General features: G+C 40.2%; 1 protein-coding gene across 1 annotated transcript in view; it reads right to left on the bottom strand.

Annotated features, from left to right (window-relative positions):
* tbc1d19 (TBC1 domain family, member 19) overlaps nt 1-21,487 on the bottom strand; it is a 29,181-nt gene extending 7,694 nt beyond the window's left edge. The window contains exons 1-15 of the mRNA XM_084924089.1: nt 21,266-21,487; nt 21,057-21,129; nt 20,934-20,979; nt 14,626-14,701; nt 14,429-14,503; nt 14,006-14,069; nt 13,208-13,254; nt 13,019-13,129; nt 12,374-12,446; nt 11,690-11,728; nt 6,985-7,097; nt 4,301-4,375; nt 4,149-4,211; nt 614-698; nt 154-198 (exon numbers count right to left, since the gene is read on the bottom strand). Coding sequence (XP_084780215.1) covers nt 154-198; nt 614-698; nt 4,149-4,211; nt 4,301-4,375; nt 6,985-7,097; nt 11,690-11,728; nt 12,374-12,446; nt 13,019-13,129; nt 13,208-13,254; nt 14,006-14,069; nt 14,429-14,503; nt 14,626-14,701; nt 20,934-20,979; nt 21,057-21,129; nt 21,266-21,361 — 1,081 coding nt within the window. The 5' untranslated portion in view covers nt 21,362-21,487. The remainder of the gene's footprint in view (nt 1-153; nt 199-613; nt 699-4,148; nt 4,212-4,300; nt 4,376-6,984; nt 7,098-11,689; nt 11,729-12,373; nt 12,447-13,018; nt 13,130-13,207; nt 13,255-14,005; nt 14,070-14,428; nt 14,504-14,625; nt 14,702-20,933; nt 20,980-21,056; nt 21,130-21,265) is intronic.
* Nucleotides 21,488-22,662: the final 1,175 nt, after the last annotated feature.

The raw sequence follows: 22,662 nt of genomic DNA, 5'->3' as shown, positions 1-22,662 counted from the left end.
TTATCTTTACCACAGGTATATGTTGAATTCAGTTATTCATTTTTTATTCTTATAGTTAATCACTCCCTCAATAGATATCTGGCCCGTTACATAAAATATTGCTGAACAGAGAAATAACACTACCAGAACATGTGAAATAATATTAAAGCTCACCGTTGGGAGGATAAACAACAGCACACTCCTCATCTCCCACCTTCCCTGTGAGACAGACAAGCAATGACATTAGCTTCTAATCTTTTAGTCATTTTAACCACATGCAAGGCTTATCATGGAAATAAAAAATTGTAGCAGCTACCAAAGAGATTTTGACATTCTTGAAAATAAAATCACCAGGATTTTAGTGAAAATACATTTAACAGTGTTTTGATTTGTTTTTCAATAATGGCATTTATTCAAATGACCTGGAAAATACAGACTCCTGACCATACAGACATGCTCACCCCTCTGCATCCCACACTCGTCTTAGGTCAGGTTCAAAGAAATAAACACAGCTAACATGCAAAGTCATCGGTGTATGAGAACCCATGTTATACGTGTGAAGGGGCATTCCTCTGGCCTCGTGCCATGAAGAGATGCGTAACTGTGTATATTTGTCCTTAGCTAATAATCTCACCTTGGATGTATGACTTGGGAGGTGTGGCACTGTTGTATTTGAAGTGCTCCAGGACGGCTGTGTCACGGGAGAAACACAACAACACCTGGGAAGACAAACACACGGAGTCAGGCACATTTTCATGAACTGATTAAAAATTATGGTATCAGATAGTGGATTTAAGGTTTGCAATGCTTAAATTTCATGAGGGATGTATATAGGATATGTTCCTAATATGTAACAGTATCCCCGCCTGACAACCGGGGATAAAACAGACAGCAGTTAATACTCTTATCTGCTCTGTGCTGGTGATGGCCTTGAGTGGCCCTGATTCCTCTTGGGTAAGAAATCTATTAAAGCAGAACATCTGCGGTCAGGGTTTCAGGATGTACTGAAGCAGGCAGTTACTGAGCCTTAAGTGGCTGCTTGTTTCACAAAAGGACCGTATGAGTGAGAGATCTTTCCATTACAGTCCAACTTCTGTATATTTCTGCGAACAAATTTCATTTCCTCTAGCCACTTAAGCTGAATTACATCAGCGCGGAAAAATAATCTCTAGAGAAAAGATGAAACCAGAAATTCGTACAATTAACTTAAGACTGAAGGCGGATGAGGACTGCAGCAAATCGTGGTTTGCTTGACCTTTGAGATTATTTGATGGGATGTCACTGTGGGACTACTTCTCAGGTCTAATTCAAATGCATTTTAGCCATCTTTAACCCTCTAATGCCAAGTCTATCACATTAGATGATATGAGTTTTTGAGACTTCTATATAATCAGCTTTCATACCCTCACCATTTCTACACACAGACAATAAAGCAGTCTTATCAATGCAGTCACATTGTATGATTAGAACAGTGCTGTGGTGGAAAGTCTTTGACCGAAGCATAAAAAAACATCCAAACTCAAATCAAGACAGTTACATTTTTGTATTAAATGTCGATTTAATGACTTTAACAATGTCACGTGAATATATGTTTATCCAAAAGACCTGATGTGGATTTTTCCAGACATATAAAGTTCTGTGCAAATGTCTCGAGACAACCCTCACTTCTTTATATCTTACAATGGAAAAGGGAAATAGTTGCACTGATTTACTGAACCTTCAAATATACATGGAAATACTGTATATGAAGGAAAAACAGAGTTTGGTATGACCACCTTTATTCTTCAACACAGCTTGAACTCTGAGCTTTCTTGTTGTTTAAGTATGTCACCGTGACATTTTTAGTTTAGTTTATTTTGATGTTTATGTTTAAGTTCATTAGGTTAGCTAAGTTCATTTGTTTATTAGATTCCTTGTGTTTTCTACCCCTGTATCTAAGTTTCCCTCACCATTTATGTTTCATGCCGCGTGTTGTATGTTGTCAAGTTTGTGTTGCCCTGTCTGAGTTCCATGCTGTTTCCTGTTTTATTGTGAAGGTCCCTGTCCTATGTGCAGTGCATCTAGTTTTGCTTCCCCTTGTCTCATTAGGTTTGATTTGTCCCATCTGTGTTCCCACCTGTTCCCCATCCCTTCATTATCTCTCTGTGTACTTAAGTCCTCCTTTGTTTGGGGGTCAGGTTGTCTGTTGTTCACGTCATGGTTCCATGTTTCAGGTGTTGTTGCATCCAGGCCAAGTTTCATGTTGAGGGTTTTTTCATGCTTATTTTTAGTTCACCCAGTTTAGGTTAATGTTAGCTTTGCTTCAGTTTGCCCTTTGTTTGTACCTTTGTTACCTGCCTTATTAAACGGCTTGCTTTTTCTTAACATTCAAGTTTTGTTCCCTGTTCCTTGGAGTCTGCGAGCCTTTTCGTCAATCCATACAGTCTGCCACTGCCGGACTGTGACAAAGTAGTCTACAGGAATAGTTCTCCAGCCATCTTGAAGGACATTGAAAGCTCTTCTTTGGAAGATTCTGCCTTTCGTTCTGTTCTCTGTCGAGATGATGCCACACTGCTTCAATAATGTTCAGTTCCAGTCTCTGGGCAGACTAATCCAAGACTGACAGTGTTTCATTGTGTGGCTTTTTTTATAATATGGCATAACATTTCTTGAAAACTCTAAACTTGCGTGTTCTCAAGAAGTAATTTCTGCTTACGTAGCTGCTCAAGAGCAACAATACGTGGATTATTTCAGTGCCTAGTGAGTTTAACATTAGTCAACATTGACAAGAATACTGTAGCTTTGTTCATGTACCTATGTGTTCATTGGTTTAGCATTAGGGAGCATGATGGGCAAACAGTCGCTGAATAAACCGGTTGCCCAGTACATGCAAGTGTTTATCAGCTGAGCACTAAAGGGAAACCGAGCAGTGAGTGCCAGTGAAGCTATTAATACAAGGTCGTATCCGCATCTGGGCTGAACAAGTAAGGCAAATAAAGATGAGCGTTGCTATTAAGTGACAATTAGCTAAAACAACTTTTAATGTTTGGGGCAATCGGTTTCTGGGTGACGTAGAAGCTCTTATCTCACAGGAATATGGAAGACACAACAATGACTTTGTTTAATCTGCAACAGTGTAAACAACTGAACTGTACAACAAAATAAGTGTAACAAATTGATAAGGGAGGCCACGGGCAGGTTTCAAGCCTTTAACTCTGTTGATAGAAGTTAGAAACATGTCAACTAGGGCTGCACGATTAATCGTTAGAAAATCGCGATCTCGATTCATACTTATGTGCGATCTCATTTCCAAATGACAACGATTTAAAAAAAAAAAAAAAAAAAGATGACGACGATTGTACCGCATTTTGATCTGGGACGTAATCTGCATGAAAACAAGCGCTCACTCTTCCTGCTCAACAAATGACAAGGGCGGAGCCTTATACCACGTGATACAGAAGCTGTGCCGTGTGATGCTAAAATTAGCAGGGAAAAAACAACGGAGAGCACGTCAGGGATGACGAGAAAGTGACAGGAGAAAATCCGTCCCGGTCAACCACCCAAACATCAATAACGGGAACCTTATACAGCGCTTCCCTATACCCGTCGAACTCCCGCAGGCACAAAGAAATTACGGAGGCTATTACTTATCACCTGACCAAAGATATGGCTCCCATCAACACTGTGCAAAACGAGGGATTTAGGAAAATGATCAACACCCTAGACAAACGCTACACAGTGCCGTCCCGCAACTATTTTTCTATTGTTGCACTACCTGCTCTATACACACAGTGTCGAGCAACGGTGGAGATGGAATTTCAAGCAGTACAACATTTTGCGGCAACCACAAAACGTGAGACATTTGTTGTTTTTATGTTTATTTATTGTTTTTATGTTCAGTCTCAACTGTTACGAAGTTGATGTGCAGTTAATAAGCGCAATAAATATTTATATTGGAAAAGAAAATCGTGAGAGAATCGTGATCTCAATTCTAAGCCAAAAAAATCGTGATTCTCATTTTATGCAAAATCGTGCAGCTCTAATGTCAACAGATACAAAGTTTTAACTATGCTGAAATGCTAAACAGTAACAAGTTCCAAGCAAGCACTTCATTAATATTTGAGCTCAGGTCACAACATTTTTTGAAACACAACTCCTGGTGTGGTAAGTAAACTGAGAGGAGAGCCTACCTGATAGAGGAAATCTTCAAACACAAAGTAGTAGTCGTCATTACTGGCGGTGAGCTTCACATCCTGTCGGAGAGGACGTTTTGAAATTCAAATGATCTCAGAATGACGTAACGTTACAGATTATTGATGAGCACAGAGACAATATAACTTACCTTATAGATAAGGTTGTCCACCAGCAGGTTATGCTGTATGACTCCTGCCTTTAACTGTTCATAATGCATCACATCCTGAAACAGCAGAGAGCCAACATGTTTAATGTCAACTTTCAGGCGGTTTCACATCCAGAATCCATAAATCGCATCGCAAACGTAACGGGAATATTCCCCCCATTTATTATTTAAAATATACCTCACTCTCTTTAACAGATCCCTCTAAGTCAACTTTATGCACTTTTTGTCTGTGACTACAGCAGGTTTGAACGAGGCTTCACGCAGAGGTGACGTGTTTCCGACCGCATGGTTAAAATCAAGCGCGCCTCCGGTTTGAGACAGGTTATCATAAATGGACCAAAGAAAGAGCACCTACACGATGATCGGCAGTGAAGTGAGAGCAAAAACAGACATTTCTGTGATTCTGACAGCTGAGCGAGGACACTGAAAACACTGTGGTAATATGGACAGCGTCAGCAAAAGATAGCTCCGACAACTTCTGCTAAAATACTTCAAGTTTATATCTCCTGCTGGTATGGAGTGGAAACATGGGTCACAGCAGTTCACTTTACAGGTTAGATTCGTGGATAGTGAAATAGATCTGAATTGGACACCACTCTACAAACTTTAAAAATAAAAGATAAAACAATTAAGAAATATCCCACTGTGTTAAATCAGGTGTAAAATGGCAAACTGTGTGATACAATAGGATCACAAAAAGAGCATGTTTATGACCAGCACTCAGGAAGCTGAGGATCCCTATTCAGAAGTAGGCATGCAGCCTGGCTTTTACTACAAAGTCCTGCCGTTTATAGAGTCTGTATTTATGCTGCTGAATCAAAGTGTGTTGTGTATACCGGTTTGTTTTGTTGTAAATAAATACTAAACTTTGATGTTTTATGATGTTTTATGGTGATGTCAGCCTGCTGTGCCGTCACCTTGTAGAGCGTCATATTGAAAAAATAAGCTCTCTCTGTGCCCCATCATATGATATATTACTCAATAGTGTTGAGTAGTGTTAGCGCTCAAGATCAACTTTGACCTTGGTCAAATGTTTAGCCCACCTAGGTACTCATGTCCGCCAAGGCCCAATATATTGTTGTGAAGATGATCCAAAAAACACTGTGGGTAATACAAAGTTTTTACTCTGACCTTTAGGGTCAAGCTGAAGAACAAGGTGCTGGAAACATTGCCCAGAGATTTAAGTCCATATTAACATGACAGCACCACGCAGCTCACCAGCACATCCCAAAGGTGCTCTATTAAACTGAGATCTGGTGACTGTAGAGTTGCTTTTGTCTTCCTGTCAGCTCAAAGCAGTCTGTCCATTCTCCGCTGACATCCAAAGGCAGAGAACTGCCACTCACTTGACATTTTCTCTTTTTCAGACAAATTCTTCCACATCCTAGCGATGTTTGTGTGGGGAAACTTCTAGAAAATCATCCGTTTCTGAAATAATCAGACCAGCTCATCTGGCACCAACAACCATGAACCATGCAACATTTAAAATGACTTAAATCAGCCTTCTCCCTCATTCTGATGCTTGGTCTGAACATCAGTTCATCTCGACCACATCTGCTGCCTAAATGCATTGAGCCGTTGCCGTGTGATTGGCAGAAATTAAAGAGATTCGAGATTTACACAAGTTGAACAGGTGTGCCTAATAAAACGGCCTGTAAATGTCTATATTTCAGCATCAATGACACCTCCACAGTTGTGCATGTGTGCCATTTGCGCTAAATGCGCCGCCACACCATCGCAGATCTTGTTAACAACTGTTTACAATGCTAATGTGTACTCTTCTTCAGTTACATATAAGATTTAAATGATTTGCACTTTGCATTATTTAGTTTAATTACACTGCGTCACAAACTTGTTTTCAAAATTAGATTGGGACTATTTAACATTTATCAAAGCAACACCCAAGTCATTTGACTGAAGAGATTACAGTCTTCATATTAGATCTACTGAAAGATAATTCTAATTCATAATATACACAATGCAGACAATTTTGCACCAGCCACATTTATCCTGTCTGTAACTAACCAACTGTGACTGCTTAATGTGTTTGCCCTTGTGGTATCCAAAGCCGTGCTAACGCTCTCCAGACCTCAGCGGGTTTGCCCACATAGCTCTCTGTAACGAATCAATCTCTTAATCACAAGCATTGTTTTTGCAACTTGCCACCAACATGAGACTCTGGATTGCAGCGTTTTTACACAGACCTCTGCCACACACACAGGCAGCCACGGTGTTTGTGCTAACTGTGCTACACCCCCCAGCATCTGATTATGTTAACGTTTCTACAAACAGTCGCAGCGAGCCGATAAGCAGCACACCAGCGAATGCACGGATTGTCTAGTGTAGAAATTGCAGTTCAGTTGGTGTTATACATCATGTGTTGGTTTTTAGTGCACGGTATAAATGCAAGGATGCAAAGTGTTTAATCCTGGTGCCGTTCTCCAGGGAAACGAATACACCTGAGGTCCAACAGCCCTTCAGCTCCAAACCGTTAAGCGTGAATATGGACGCAGCTGAAAATTTCCCCTTGTAGTAAACATGCCCTCTGGGAATCACTGCAGCTGTGTGTGCACGGCTGCTCTACAGCAAACACAGCCAGCTGACAGTGGCCACCAGAGTGCAACTCGGCCGTGTGTGTGTGTGTGTGTGTGTACAGTGTACTATACCTGTGGCTGGTTCGTGGCGTTAAGGATGAGGGCCCACAGGTCTGCCCGGAGCCCGGTGGGGCAGCCCTGCCTGCTGTACTGCTGTGCTGCTGCGCTATCCTCCTCCATAACCACTACACAAGAGACATGAAGACAAAACAGACAATGGGTGCATAGCACATCTGTTATTCACCTTAGGACCAGGCGTCCTTCGCCTGGCTATTCCCCACGAAACATTCAGAAAGAGGGTTTAAAAAAAATTCATGAAGTGAAAAAAAAAAAAAAATCACAAATCTGGTTAACTGTGACACATTTCTGACATTTGACAGACTAATTGACAGATGAATACAAGAGATAATAATGGATTACATAAAAAAAAAAATTAGTCATATTCCAGAAGCGAGAATTTCAAATGATGTATTCTTCTTCTGCACAGGAGTTGGATTTGTGTCGGTATTTGTAATTGCTGTAAGAGTACGTCTTAACATTCAATGTAAATACACGAATGTTATTTGTGGCCAAGCCCAAACCATCAAAACTCCACCACCGTGCTGACAGGTGTTATGAGGTGTTTGTGCCGATATGCTGTCTAAATATCTGCAAGTTGGTCTCGTCTGTCCAAAGCACATTGTTCCATAAGTTTGTTTAGATGCACCTTTACAAACCTAAGCCGTGCTGATATGTTCTTTTTATAGAGAAGATGATTTCTCCAGTTATTTGCAGCCTTGGGGTGTCCACTCCTGGGAAGCTCTGCTGCTGTCATGAATGTTTTCCACTTCACTGCTGAATGATGGACTTCAGATTGTTTGGAAATTACTTAGTTACTGTTAAATAATGACACAGTGTAATATGTGCTGTATTTAAATTCATTCAAGTCCTCCTAAGGACCAGAAGATACGTTTTAGTCCTCATACCTAAAACCTTAGAATTAAAAGAGGGTCTACTTTCTTTTTCAATTGGCTATATAAAGGTAAAACAGTAGACTGGAGGAAGAACACATGTATGTATATGAACAACTGGAGGAGAAAAGAGTGGCAGGCCTAAAAAAAAAAACAACTAAAGCAGATGAAAAGTATCTGAATGTCATGTCCTTAAAGAGCTTGAAGAAATCTTGAATAAAGCAAAGACCTGACATAGGACGTTCCTATTGTCCTAGCAAAAACAAATAAATGAAGGGTGGCTCACGACTGTATACAAGATATTCAAAATATTCAACATTTGAGAATTCTGCAAGAATCCTCGACAAGTAGCACAAAAATGAAAAGACTGAGTGTGGAGGATGTTTTTCTCCTCAAAAAAATGTATAAACTAGAGATGGACCGATCCGATATTACTATCGGTATCGGTCCGATACTGACCTAAATTACTGGATCGGATATCGGAGAGAAATAAAAAATGTAATCCGATCCATTAAATATCAAAAAAGCACCTCACAAAACTTGCGACACGGCGTAACTCGGCTCATAACCGTAGCACGTCGGAGCAGTGTGGTCACGTGATAGAGCGGCTGTGTGTATTTGTAGCCTGCTAGCAAACATTTCATCTCCGAGGAAGTTATGTCAGAGAGAAGTAAAGCAAGTGTGTAAGTTCATCTCTGAATGTTTGTAAAGCATTCCCGCGTTAAGCTTAACAACCGATATATAGAGCAACTGCCTCTCTCTCTCTCTCTCCTGCTGCTACTTCAATCGTGAAACTGCTTAATGATCAGCTGATCGGCTTTTCTGTCGCGAGTCCGTCTCTCTTCTTTGTTTATCGCCCACTTTGCACCAGAAAGAGGAAACCAGCGGCTGAACAACAGCAGCACGTTTAAGCTTGATAAGCTGTTGTTAGAATTTATTTAATATTACTTTCTACACCAGGATCTTTTTCTACGCAGCTGACGGCTGGTAACTGTGCAGGGGCGGATCTAGCAAAGTTTAGCCAGGGGGGCCGATAGGGCATTAACAGGGAAAAGGGGGCACAAAGACATACTTTTCTTTCTTATTCTCATTTAAAATATCTAGCTTTTAATTATTTAATAATTATCTGAATCTTACACTCAAAGTTTTAATCTGATGGAAAATGTATAGAAGTCCATTACTGTATATAGTAACTGTTAAGTCTAATATACCCTAGTAAGCTATACTACTTTTTCCTTTGGGAAAGTACCATCTGTGAATTCTGCAATTCTGTTGAAGAAAGATGTTGAATCTATTTAATTATTCTTGAAAAATAATTTATTTCTGTGAATTTTTTTCACCCTGCATCAAATTAAAGTTGATTACATTGATTAAGCATCATGAGGAAGAGGCTGGTTCCCTATTTTCTTTTGCTGGGAGTTTGCAACCCTATTAGTTAGGTTGCTTAATATTTCTGCTAAGTACTCTTTAAAATACCAGAATAGGGAGGATGGAGTAGGTTTAACTTTATTAGATTGATCAGTGTTGCTGATCTATGAAATATTTTGGGTGCAGTGTTTTGTTTTGGGTTTTTTTGTTTTGTTTTTTTTACATACAGGTATAACAGAATAGCTTTAGTGTTGTTGTTGTTTTTTAACTTGAGTATGAACTTATACAAAAAGCAGCAAGATATTAAAAAAACAGTTTTATTGATTAAAAAAACACACTATATCGGATTCATATCGGTATCGGCAGATATCCAAATTTATGGTATCGGTATCGGACATAAAAAAGTGGTATCGTGCCATCTCTAGTATAAACATCAAAAATATTAACAAAGACATTCCCATAATTTCTGCGTAGCTTTCCAAGAAATCACTCAGGCGCATGCTGGAAACAAACTCTTGAACTTCCCCATTCTGCCCTAAATCTCTGTTGTGACAGGAGCCAAAAACACACAGCTCTTGACTTAAGGTGCTGGCCAGTCATAACATAAACGAACACGCTCCTCGTTTCCTAAATTTCGTATTCGAGTGCGCTTACTCCGTCTGGACAACGAGGTGCAGCTTAGGCACAGAGGCGAACAGTAGATCGAGGGTCGTGGTTGTGTAAATAAACTACTGCCTGTGTTTTTAAGACTCTTGTTGGCTGATATCTGATTTTGCCCGTGATACAGGTGGTGTTGTTACAGAGCAACGAGCTAACAGTTAAAGTGTTACCAATCTGAATGCTCGTGCTTCCACTCAGAGGCGGCAGTCATTCACTGAGTCACACAAATACTTCCCGTTAGAGGTGGGCGCATCGATCCAATTATTGATATTGTTGATACAACGCTGGCATTGGTACTGGATCAGTACTACTGAGATAGGATGGATACATGGTTTCCATTAGAGACAGACGCAGGTTGTAGGTTAAAAGTATCAATATTAGTAGTGGCAGTACTAGCCCTGTATTTTCTCTTGGTATTGGATCAGTACCAAAACATACAATATCTCACAGCACTACTTCTCAGTACTCTTTCTGCATCACACTTTCTGCTTGTAACTCTTGTGCCTATTTTGGGGCTTCCATAAATGGGTCACAGTTGATATAATTAGATTAGTTTTGAAAAGATCTCCATAAAAAGGCTCTTAAATACAAAAATTAGAAACAAGACTGTCTGCTCATCAAGTTTCTGTGTCTTATTTGGAGTTATCCTTTAGAAGTCTTACAAAATGACGAGGTAATGACATTCCTGGTTGCCTCTGTTAGGACACTTAAGCTGCTACATATTTGTACTTAGCATAGAGGAATGTATGGGCAAAAATGGCATTTAAAGCAAATATCCTTGTTTTTTGTTGTTTTCTTAAGAGAAATTTCATATTATATTCATTGAAAGGACATGTATTTCCTTCCTTCCCTTCCCAAAAGACAAACAAAGTGGTACATTCTTGACCAATAGGATGTGGATTTACACTACATTGCCAAAAGTAATCACCTGTCTGCCTTCACGGGCGTAAATGAACTTTGAGGGTCATCCCATTCTTAGTCGATGTGGTTTAATATGATGCCGGTCCACCCATTGCAGCTTCAACTCTTCTGGGAAAACCTTTCGAAGGTTTAGGAGTGTTTATGGAAATTTTTCACCATTCTTCCAGAAGCACATTTGGAGGTCAGACACGCCTCCACTCTAATTCATCCAAAAAGGTGTTCTATTGGGTTGAGGTCAGGACTCTGTGCAGGCCGGTCAAGTTGTTCCACACCAAACTCACTTATCCATGTCTTTATGGACCTTGCTTTGTGCACTGGTGTGCAGTCATATTGGAACAGGAAGGGACCATCCCTGAACTGTTCAAACAAAGTTGGGAGCGTGAAATTGTCTAAAATGACCCCTCCACCAATCGTCCATCCGATTGCCAGACAAATAAGGGTCAGTCACACCACATTGACGTTACAACACTTCATCTGACTCTTTGCATTGCACTTAGTGACGTCAGGCTTGGATGCAGCTGCTGAGCCATAGAAACCCATTCCACGAAGCTCTCTATGCACAGTTCTTGAGCTAATCAAAGGCCGCATGAAGTTTGTTGGTCCGTCACTATTGATTCTGCAAAAGTGGGCGACCTCAGCGCACTATACACCTCAATCTAGGTGAGGTGTATAGTGCGCCTAGGTTCTTGATTTTATACACGTGTGGTCATGGAAGTGTTCATTAGAACACCTGAATACAGTCATTTTGGATGGGTGAGTAAATACTTTTGGTAATTTAGTGTACAATGAACAAAATCTCATGAAGAAAATAGAGCTCAACAAACCATTTCCACAAAAAAAAAAAAAATTAGGAATAAAACCAAGAACCAAACACTGACCTTTTTTTCCGATTTGCACATACTCGTTTTCAAACAAGTCTGTACAGGAACGAGAAAGAAAGAACAGATTCATCAGTGGTGCTATCTGCTCGATTTACAAACAGACATGCTGGATTCTATTTCAAGCCTGAACACCAAAGTGTAACAATGTCGATATGTGGCCTTCACCGAGATGTTGTTTGAAAAATCCCAGATGGCCCTTGTGGCACAAGAAAGGAACAAGGACTGATATGAAGTCCCTGTGGTATATACACCATTAAAGCCCTCTGTTCATTAGGTAAACACATTTATTCTAGAGTATTCTTTCTTAATCACAACCAGAAATGTGTTTAGGTCTGGTATTAAAATGCTGCTGAGTGATAATTGTAATTATTCAGATCTAAGCTTGCCTACAAATTATGTATTTTATAGGACAAAAAGTCCTCTGAAAGTTTTTAAAACTAATGAGCTTCTGATTCTGCCAAACGGCTGACACAGCGCTGTAACAGGGAGCTTCTTTTCCTGAGGGTTAGATGAAAACATTGATGGCACTCTCACATATGTATGCCATAAACTTACAAAACTCTTCAACCACCAGCATGTTATCGTTACAGTTTGAACATGTCTTTTAGGGCATGATAACTACCAAGCTAAGTATCTGCTATCAGTCTTCTCATCCTTCTCCTTCCAAGAAAGGAGTAATACCTGGATGGATGAGTGCGTGGTCATCAATCCCCATCTGTCCACTGGTCAGGTTCAGCTCTGAGTAGGCCTCTCTCTGAGAGTTTAACACAACAGACACAAAACGCATGAATAAATGTCAAATCTATTCTTCTTTCAGTTCAAAGAATACACTTCTACCTCAATGCAAGACGTTTTTATTAATAAACACAAAACGTTAAAGAAAAATAAATATATTAAGAGACATTATTGAGACACCCATGACTTCTTCATATTTTGCTTATAAGGCAAGAGTGATGAGTTATGAAAATAAGTGATAAACAACACAGCTATTAGTCAGGATTTAATAGCTTGAACAGCAGTCAGGGAGTTTCACTGCTGCATAATGACAAAAAGCTATTTCCCCTTGTTCAGAGTTTGCTCTGGGCACCACTACCACTGAGCTAAGAGGCCTCTCTGGGCGATACTGCTGTAGAATATCAGTGATATTCAGGTTGAAACAGCTAATAAGCCTTTAAACTGGCAGCCAGAGACTTAGGAATTGGAGTGATGTTAGCTATCCTTTGAATAAGCTGCTGGTGTCTGATCCCGCTCAGAAGGACAAGTTTTTCCAAATCCCTATGACCCACAAACATGTGAAGTGAAGTGGGGAGGAACACAGATCCCTACCAGGTGTGGGATGTCCCTGACATTGAGAGGAACCTGGATGAGTCCCCAGTGACTCCTGACGCTGATGTCCTCGCTGCTATCGTGGTTGGGGTTCCGCAAACCGATTAGGACCTGTTTAGACAGCATTTATGTAACATAATGTTCAATCCTGATAATAGCAGTAAAAAACAAGGCGAGGAATGTGCTTACTTCCAGAAAGTCTTTCGGAGCATAGACAGGCCTGAAGCGACTCAAATCTGCAGCGATATAAACACGTAAACAATCTTTACAATGCGTTATGTAACAGCAGTCAAAAAAGCCATTTCTTTGCGAACTTAATTTATCAACTTCAACTTAAACACACATCTATGCACATTAAAGGCCAGCTCTAAGTGGAACTTCTGTCCACCGTCTTCATAGCACGGCAGTAAATTCCAGTCCCGTGTCATCCTCAGAACAAGGCCGCATTAAGGCTTTGGACGAGAGGAAGGGGTGCTGCTGGTTATCTCCCTACCAGGAGTCTGGACAGCTTCTAGATTCACGATCCAAAATGTTTACAGCCGAAGGACGGCACATCCTAAATGTTATTATACACCACTGAGCACTGATAGCACTGTTAGGACACGAGATTAGGGTGTTCTTTGTAGACGCGGTGACCTGAAGTCAAAGTGGTACGTATCTTCTGACAACAATAAAAACTCTTTTTAAACAACAAAAATGAATTCGTAGCACAGGCTCAGTCGTCTATGGGGAGGCTTGGCAGCACAATTCCAGCGTGTATTCTGCAAAAAGCTACACTGTGCGCTATGCAGATGTTACAGAGCCCGAGTGCCTTACAAAGCCTTGGCTGCATTAGCACGGCTTAGGAAGCAAACACGGAAGTGGCAGATCTGGTTTTGAGATATGCTAAGCTGGCGATAAATACAGCAGCGCCTGGACGCATCAACACTAATCTATCATAAAAGGCAGATTGCTCGAGGCCAAATCTCCTGGGTAGTGTCTTGAGACCTGGTTCATCTGTGCCCATCTCGTTCCATTTGTTGGTGAGCTCCTTCTGCTCCGCCGCGGGCCTCTGTGGAGCAGGCGGAAAGACAAGATTTCAACAAACAAATGCCCCACATCCCGTCTTAAAAATGTCACATCAGTATTGCGTTCGAAATAATAAATCATAAATACAATCGTGCCTGTGCAGAAGCAAGCAGTAAAACTGATAAACAGACTCCAAACAACACAGTCTGGATATCGTCAGTTAAAAAAGCTGCTCGGGTTTAGCCGCAGCTCATAGCTCAGTCGGCTCAGGGTTAAAACGATGCAGGGTTTTCAATTTGTTATATTTGCAACATCTCTAGAAAAGAGGTTGCAAAATAAAAACAAAAAACCCTACAAACTAAAATCTATAAACTTGGCTGTGATTGTCAATGTTTTAGTTACCATGTGAGCCAGAGGCACTCCAAGCTCTGTGCTCATGCTGTTCAGGCTTTTGAGGACACGCTTCTCCCAGCTGGCCTGTGTAAGAGACACACACACATGCGCACACCTTAGTGATTTAAAAGTGAATTTGGCAGACAAAAATGATAGGAGTCAGGGAGAAGCAGAGAAAGTGAGGAAATAAAAGCAGACGGGCCGACCTGTGCCTTGCGCATGTAGACCAGCGGCTCTTTGAGATGCTCCGGGGGAGCCGGGGGATGCCTCGGGGGCAGCTGGCTGGAATAAGCAAATGCAAGTAAGACAACGTTGCTGACTGACACCACTGTGTTTTTTCACAAAACACTTACAGTTTTGGGGAAAATGAAGCCGGTCATGGCACAAAGAGCATCTTATTTTGAAAAGAAACAGCTGAAAGGAGGAAACTGTCAAACAAAAGGGAAATCTTACTTTTTTTTTCCCTTTACAAAAAGCAGGCAGTCAGTCTCCATTAGAGCCCCACAAATGGACACCAGATGAGTCAGAAGACATCTCCAAATGCACAACTGTCACGCCCCCCCAGCTAAGCCAGCTCAGGGCATGCCGAATGATTCAAGGTCTCAGAGCGTTAAACAACGTTCACCCCAATCTAAACACCTATAAGAGCACATAGCGCCAGAAGAAGGAGCCATTAGTCACTGTTATATGTCACCCTCTCAAAGCAACGTATTAAGTCCTTGTTTCAGACTGAGCCTAAGGAGAGACAGTCCGGTGCTCTTCGAGATAAGTGAGTGCAGCACACGTTTCCGAGCTTTTTACGGAAGACACAAAAAGGCCTCCAGCCAAACGGAGATTTCAGATAAAAAGAGTGTATAAATGTGGATAACAGTGGAGGGATTGTTAGTCTTTAACGTTCAGGGAACAATGGCTTTTTAGCTACAATTTCAGTGTTTAAAAACCAAACAATTTTTAAAGGTAAACCAATAACACTAAGAGGGAAAGGCAGAGGAGCCAAACTTGTGCAGGAGAGAGCAACATTTCTACCAAATTAAAAAAAACCTGCATTAATCACCTTTAAATAGATAGTAGTGTACCAGCTTTATTATATTGTGTTATTATATTGTGCGTGTTGTATTTATGTGTAAACAAGGTGTAGAATGAGATGAATCTATAACATTAACGCAGTCTGATGTTGGGTTACGTAACCAGTCTCTTCCATGAAGCCGTGCCCGTGTTGTTGTGCGCGCTCTGAGTCACTGCACGCTCCTGACCCCGTTCTCCCTCTGCTTCTGCAAGTAAACCTGGCTCCACTCACTCACACGTCTTCATTATTTCCAACTTATTTGGAAACCTTTTCTTTTAAAAAAAAGAAAAAAGCAGCGGCTTTCTGCACAAACCTTTGTCATGATGCTGGACTTTATTGAGTTTCCTACTTGTTTTGATTTTGATCATTTCCCCACTGTCTCTTGGATTCTCTTTTTTCTTCACGACTTCTCTCATCTTTCGTGTAACTGCTTCCTGTTGTGTTTTGGTAATTGTTTGTCTTTGTGCGTCTTTCTCTGCCTTGACTTCTTGTGTTTGTCTTCCCTCTGACTCCCCAATGGTGTTTTGTCTTCATCTGCCTGACATCCTTCCTTTGTGACTGTCAGCCTCACCTTAATTTGATCCAACCTTGTCTCCTTCTATAATCAGCTCTCTGTTTACATTAAGTCTTATATAGATCATCTCTATCCCCCTAATGTGTTTCAAAGACTTGCCAAAGACTTCAAAGACTTTACCCGACTATTCTCGAAAACATTTGCTACTCTTCACAAAAGAAGGTTGCCATCACTGCCCTGCAAACACTTTGCATTTATTTTATTGCAAGGCAGCTGACATAAACATGAATGAGCCGATCAACTGTGAATGAAGGTACTTGTGACTTCAGTCTACTTGTAAATATAGGTGAAGTTAAAGAACAGCACTGGTGTCTTAGCAATTTGCACCTTGACCAGATGCGTTTTGTAGTCATCAACAAGCTTCAGGTATAATTCTGGCTGATATTTGATCGCTCTTCTTGGCACAACTGGTAGATTTCATTTAAATTTCTTGGTTTCTTGGCTTTTAAGCGTAGTCCACAGATTTTCAGCAGTGTTGAAGTCGGATTTTTGAGAAGGCCATTCCAGCTATTTAACATTAGCTTGCTTTGTCCGCTCCAAAACCATGTGTTCTTAGGATCTTGCCCTGTTGGAAGACCCAGTTGTGTCCAGGTTTCAACCACGTTGTTGATTTCAGGTGAAGTTGGAGAATTTGGAGGTAGTCCTACTTTCTCATTATTCCATCCACTCTGTGATGGCAAAAAATTTTCCCCAGAAAGTATGTGGCCTGTCCACACATGTAGCTGCTAATTTCAGTTGAACTTGAAGGTGAGCTCTAAGAGACTTTCCCAACTTGTCTAAATCTACAATTCTCCTCCTCAAATCTTCACTGAGTTCCTTGGACTTTCCCAGTGTTCTGCGTATTGTTCAATCCATCGAATGGTGTCAAATAAATCATTTTTGTGCTACAAAGAGAAGTGACCAGTTGTAGTCGATCACAATCACTGGTTGACTACAATGATCAACCAGTGATCATTCGTTAATAGGCCTTGGGTTTGTCAAGTTAAAAGACACTGTAGAATCTTTAGGAGCACTTTTTAAAAGATTAAGTGAGTGTATGTATATATTTGTATATATTTGAGCCTGCAGGTATACTTTGACCTTGTGTGGATTTATGGAAGCCTGTTTCCACCAGTAAAAGAAACAAAACAAAAAAAACCCAACTATTCAGATCTCGAAATTTTGACATATTAACTCGAAATTTCGATTTATTAACTCAAAATGAAAAAACAAAAAAAGTAACTCAAAATTTGGAGTTAGCGCTGCCAATCAGTAATCCACGTCATTTTCCTGTTACCTGGAAGGATCTAGCGTAGAGGAATGCGCACTCAAAACAAGATCAAACATATTGGCACTTTCAAGAGTACGTTTGCTGATAGTAAATAGTAACGCCATGTGATTTAGTTAATAACACAAGGATTTCATCATTTGTCAAGCCATGCTGAAAATAATCAGCAATTTGTGCATACATGACTGGCTGTAATGCACGATCTGATATCGTCGTGTTGGTGTTGTTCGAAGATCAACATAGTAAATGTTGTTCCAGGATCAACATTGCAAGTGACCAATCAGAATGTTGTGACGTCATACTTTTGCGACTTCGGGAAAAAAACGCCGTAAAACAAAAAACTGTAATTAAGCTGCGAGAAACCGCCTCTGTCCGCCGATCAACCCTTTAATAAACGCTAAGCAGAATTGATATTGTCCTTGCAACATTGGAATTTCATAAATGCACAAATGGCACGAAGAATAACGTCACAACAATGTGATTGGTCACTTGCAATGTTGATCCTGGAACAACATTTACTAAGTTGTTCCAGGATCAACACCAACACGACGATATCAGATCATCCGGCTGTAATACTGGTGGCTTAGCTGCAGCATTTGTAGCTGAGGGCTTCAGCTTCCAGGTAACAAAGAAATTACGTTATTCACGTAGATTAGTGATTGGCAGCGCAAACTCGAAATTTCGACTTATTAACTCAAAATTTTCAGAAAATTAAGTCAAAATTTTGATAAAGATAACTCGAAATTTTGAGTTATGGATACTTTTTTTTTTGTGCCAGAAACGGGCTTCCATAGTAGATTAGATCAAATTAAAAATTAATTCAAAACTTGTACACCCACTTTTTGTTTTAAAGTATTCTAAGATGTATGCTGTACAATCATACCAACCTGGAAAAGAACAGTTCAAAGAACAGTCATTGAAACCCAAAATTTCCATGATATTAATTCCCATGATTAGTGGATGTTAACTTCTAACCAACACTGTACTTTCCATTAGAAGTTAGGAACACCTTTACAAGATATTGGGATATTCTGTATACTACATTTTTAAACAGGGAGATAGTTTTTGGCGCTATCAAGCCAAAAGATACAAAGACAGGATTTCTGGTCTAGGTTGCCCAGCTCTTCTGAAGCAGTTTCCCAATGCTAACATCTCCTTCACTGGAGGTACACGTAATCAATCATTAGGGATGGGTATCGAAAACTGGTTCTTGTTGAGAACCGGTTCCCACTGTTTCAATTCCTTGGAATTGTTTGCCATTTTTGCAAACGATTCCCTTATCGATTCCAGTCGCCCCGAATGACGTCACCACGTTGCGGAGCGTCATTTACCTGGCAGGAAACATGGCGGCTCAAACGCTCAAAAGTTTGGTTATACTTTACGAGAACGGATGACAACAGGGCAACTTGCAATACTTGCAAAGTAGACATTTCATTTAAGGGAGGAAACACTACGAATATGCAAAAGCATTTGCTCACAAAACACGCGATGACCTGAAATGAATGTCGTGTTTTTAATTCTGCTCCGGACTCGTGAATCTCAACCCAGCAGCAGCGGTAACGTTTGCACGTCCTCTCCCGTTAATGCGGCAGGTAAATAATCAACTAACAGTGCATATTATGTTAGCGCGATCTGCCTTATCACAAAACCTGCCATTACTGTGCATTTAGGTGACCATGATGAGAGAGACAGAGTCTGGCTGGCTCAGATGCTGGCAGTTCTCGCTGAAGTTTACCGGTAGCGTCTCCTTTCAGGCCAGGATAGACGAATGTCACCGAGCAGTGACTCAGTTTGTGGTCAAAGGCTTGCACCTATTTGCCACAGCAGATGCCCCGATTTTCGGTAAGTGAATGTGTTTAATTGTAGGCAGGGACATTACTGGATATTCTTGTGTAATTGCTACAGAATAATTTATGTTATACTTTGTTATTGCTACAGAAGAATATTTATTTTATTATTTTACATTTACAATTTTTTTTTCCTGGGGACCCTGTGACACCCCATGGAAGAGCCATAGGCTGGATCTCTTAAGATCTCACTGTTGGGTTTGTAAGGCCATGTTACTCCTAAATTTCTATCTTGTTCAAAGAGAAGATATAAAACAAAGTTCTAAGCTAATCGACCTTAGTGTTCTCCTTTTTTTTAAAAAGAATCGATAAGAGAATCGATAAAGAATCGAATCGTTAAACAGAATCGAAACTGGAATCGGAATCGTGAAAATCTTATCAATACCCATCCCTATCAATCATATAATCAAGAATAAAGAAACATGCCCTACTGCATTGTGGGGTGTTTGTCAAGCAGCCATATACACAGATATCAAAAGAAATTTTACCCAAAGACGTCAATAAATCAAATTTAGAAATCATGATGAATAAAATAATTTGTATTTGATGGCTTTTCACTCTGTAGATATACAGAGTGATTGTGTCCTGACTCCTGACTACATTCATGTGTCTTTACAGCATCCTCTGTGTGCCTGATAATGATGACTATAGAATCTGGGGAAACAGCACATGCTGATAACTGTATTTTTGTTTATTCCTACTTTTCTGTCAAGGAAAATGAATCTTCCATAGAAAAAGCAATAACCCCTTTGAAGTCTACCAGCAACCATCAGTAGGCTTATATTAGCCAGCAATACACAGCAGTGACTCAGCAGACCGAGCCATGCATCTTTAGTTTGCTAGGAGACAAAACAAATTAAAATTTCCACTATATCTAATAAGCTAATCATGAGAAGAGGTTTACAAATTTTCCATCCCTAATGTGTAAGCATTCAGTTTCCATCTAAACTGAAATGCACAGAGATCCTCGCAGAGACTATTAGTACATGTAAATGTTTATTTTGACAGCCTAACATTATTTAATTTATAAATGCAGAGATTTTTCCTGGCTCACAACGAGCCTTTGACAGGTGACTACACACATAAGCACGACTGGCCCGCATGGAGGACGCTCTATCTGATTTTTACACTTACACATCTGCTGTTTTCTGGAGGCATTTTGTTTGTTTGTTTGTTTTTAGTGTATTTTAAGCTAAAGTAAATGAAATCCCCAATTTAGAAAAAAAAAACAGATAAAATAGTTCTGTTTTTTTTTTTAAATTATATACAAGAAAAAAACAGTTTACTTTAAAGAGGCCAATGCATTTTTCTCTGCTTTGCCTATTTTATTTTATTTTTTAACAGTTTTATGCTCAAGCAAATTAAACACATTTCAAAATATCTATTTTAAAAGGTATTATGAGCATCAGTTTAGCTCACTGGTTGAGTAGGTGACCATTTTACTATCATCCTGGTAAAATTCATCTCGGGAAAAAGCTCAAATTTGATACAAAAAAATTCAAATTAAGTGCGAATGTTAGACATGGATGGAATGCTTGAAGCCATGATGAGTTTTTATAGAGTGATACCAAACGCAAGCATGGCACAAAACTAGCTTTGAATCATTTTGAGGCTGAGAAAGCCCAAACACAATGACTGTCCTGCTTGAGTAAATTCAACCCCACTCTGTGTGTGTGTGTGTGTGTGTGTGTGTGTGTGTGTGTGTGTGTGTGTGCAGTGCTTCTTCATGCATGGACAGCTTTATACCAAATGTCACTTACATGTGCAGCTCTCTGTACACTGCATTCTGCAGCTTTCTTTCCCAGCCTGGAAAACATTGGAATTTGTTATAGACAACAGCTTAATTATGACTTTGTGGGAAGAGATTTCTTGCAGCTTGCTACCTGATGTTTTGAGAAAACTGCGGACGTCCTCTTTCAGAGACTCCAGTTTTACGTCAGGCTGGTGTAAACACTCCTGAAAACAATGGGGACATGGGGAAATCAATGCTTCACATTCTTAAGACATGATGTGGCCTGGATGCTGTGGTTTTAGCTAAAGGTGAGCTAGAAGCAGAAGCACCGTGTCGTTAGCCACATGCTAGCTCACTCACTTTGGCTTGCCTCTCTATCTGAGAGTGTAAATGGCTTCCTCTGAGCCGCTGGATGATCTGAGCGATGGTCAGAGACAGCTCGATGCCCTCGTCCATCCTCCTTCTGGTCAAAGCCCGTTCAGTTATGCGTCTGAAGCCGAGCGGCTCGCTTCACTGCGGCTAAACTGTCAGCATCCAGCAGCCGCCCCCTGCAGAGGTTACTTAGCAACTGAGGACGGGCTGCGTGTCTGCAGGGGAAACAAGAACCACACACTTTAGTTCCGACCTCAGAAAATAATTCCGAGGGTACCTTTGCTTTCTTTTTTCTTTTTATCGCCTCTCCTTTTTAGAACACATTATGGAGGCTTGTTTCTAGAAAAACTCCTTTTTTCCCATCCAAATGTCAAAATTTCTAGTTAATATCTCCATATTTTGGCTTGATAACTCGAAACTAATGTTTTTATTGTACTATCAAAAATATAGATTTAAGTATAGAGAGAGAAATGTAAGATATTATCCAGATATCGAGCTTCTAAACACAAACAAACCTTAGAAGAGCACCAACTCTAATGATTAAATGTAATAATAATAATAATAATAATAATAATAGTGAGGCAGAATACTTTTTGCCACGTAGACATAAACATGTCCAGTTTGTCCAGTCACCTCTTCCTCTCCACTACTGCTTCAAAAGTATCTGGTTTGCAGTCAATCACAGCCAGCCTTCCTGATCACTTTATTCAATCAGCTCATGTCACCAACTCTAATGCTGTTCCCTCAGCAGACCACAGCAAAGTACACTGCACTCACCACAACCGAGTGATAGAAAATCTCCAACACTGTGCTGCACACACTGATGGGTCTCTCTGCGGCTAACCTTTGTGCCTCTTTGTCATGGATGCCATTGACCTGTGGTATACCAGGTACTTGTATCATAAATGCACAGTCATCATAACTGAGTAAGTCTAAGGTGTTTATCAAGTGTGAAGCACTATTTCGCATGGATACTTATTATAGCCTTACTGAGAAGTAGTAAGGCTAATATAAGTGAAAACTGGTTCTTCTTCTTGATAGTGGTTATTTAATTGTCTGGAAAACAAAACAAAAGAAAAAGACACATTAAAATTTCATGGGTTTAAAATGTAGTCTTATTCAGGTTAGGACTTGTCAAGCTGACTTTGACTGAATCACGTCAGCAGTTTTTCACAGGAATACACCCCACCCCAATAAAACCCCCTGAGGCCCAAACAGGAATTCACACAAACTATGCCTTGTGTGTGAGCAAAGTGTTTACACTGCGTGAGGTTGTGAAATCTCACTGATGACAAAAGATTTCTAAAGTAATTTTTTTTTTTTTAATTAAAAGACAAACACTTTTTAAAATAATGAGAATAAAACTGAAACTGAAAAGAATAAAA

This window comes from Perissodus microlepis, chromosome 3 (genome assembly GCF_051167445.1).
Source record: "Perissodus microlepis isolate ML-2025 ecotype Zambia chromosome 3, ASM5116744v1, whole genome shotgun sequence".
NCBI lineage: Eukaryota > Metazoa > Chordata > Actinopteri > Cichliformes > Cichlidae > Perissodus > Perissodus microlepis.
Note: the sequence above shows the minus strand (reverse complement) of the source record. Positions and strands in the feature narration are given on the sequence as shown.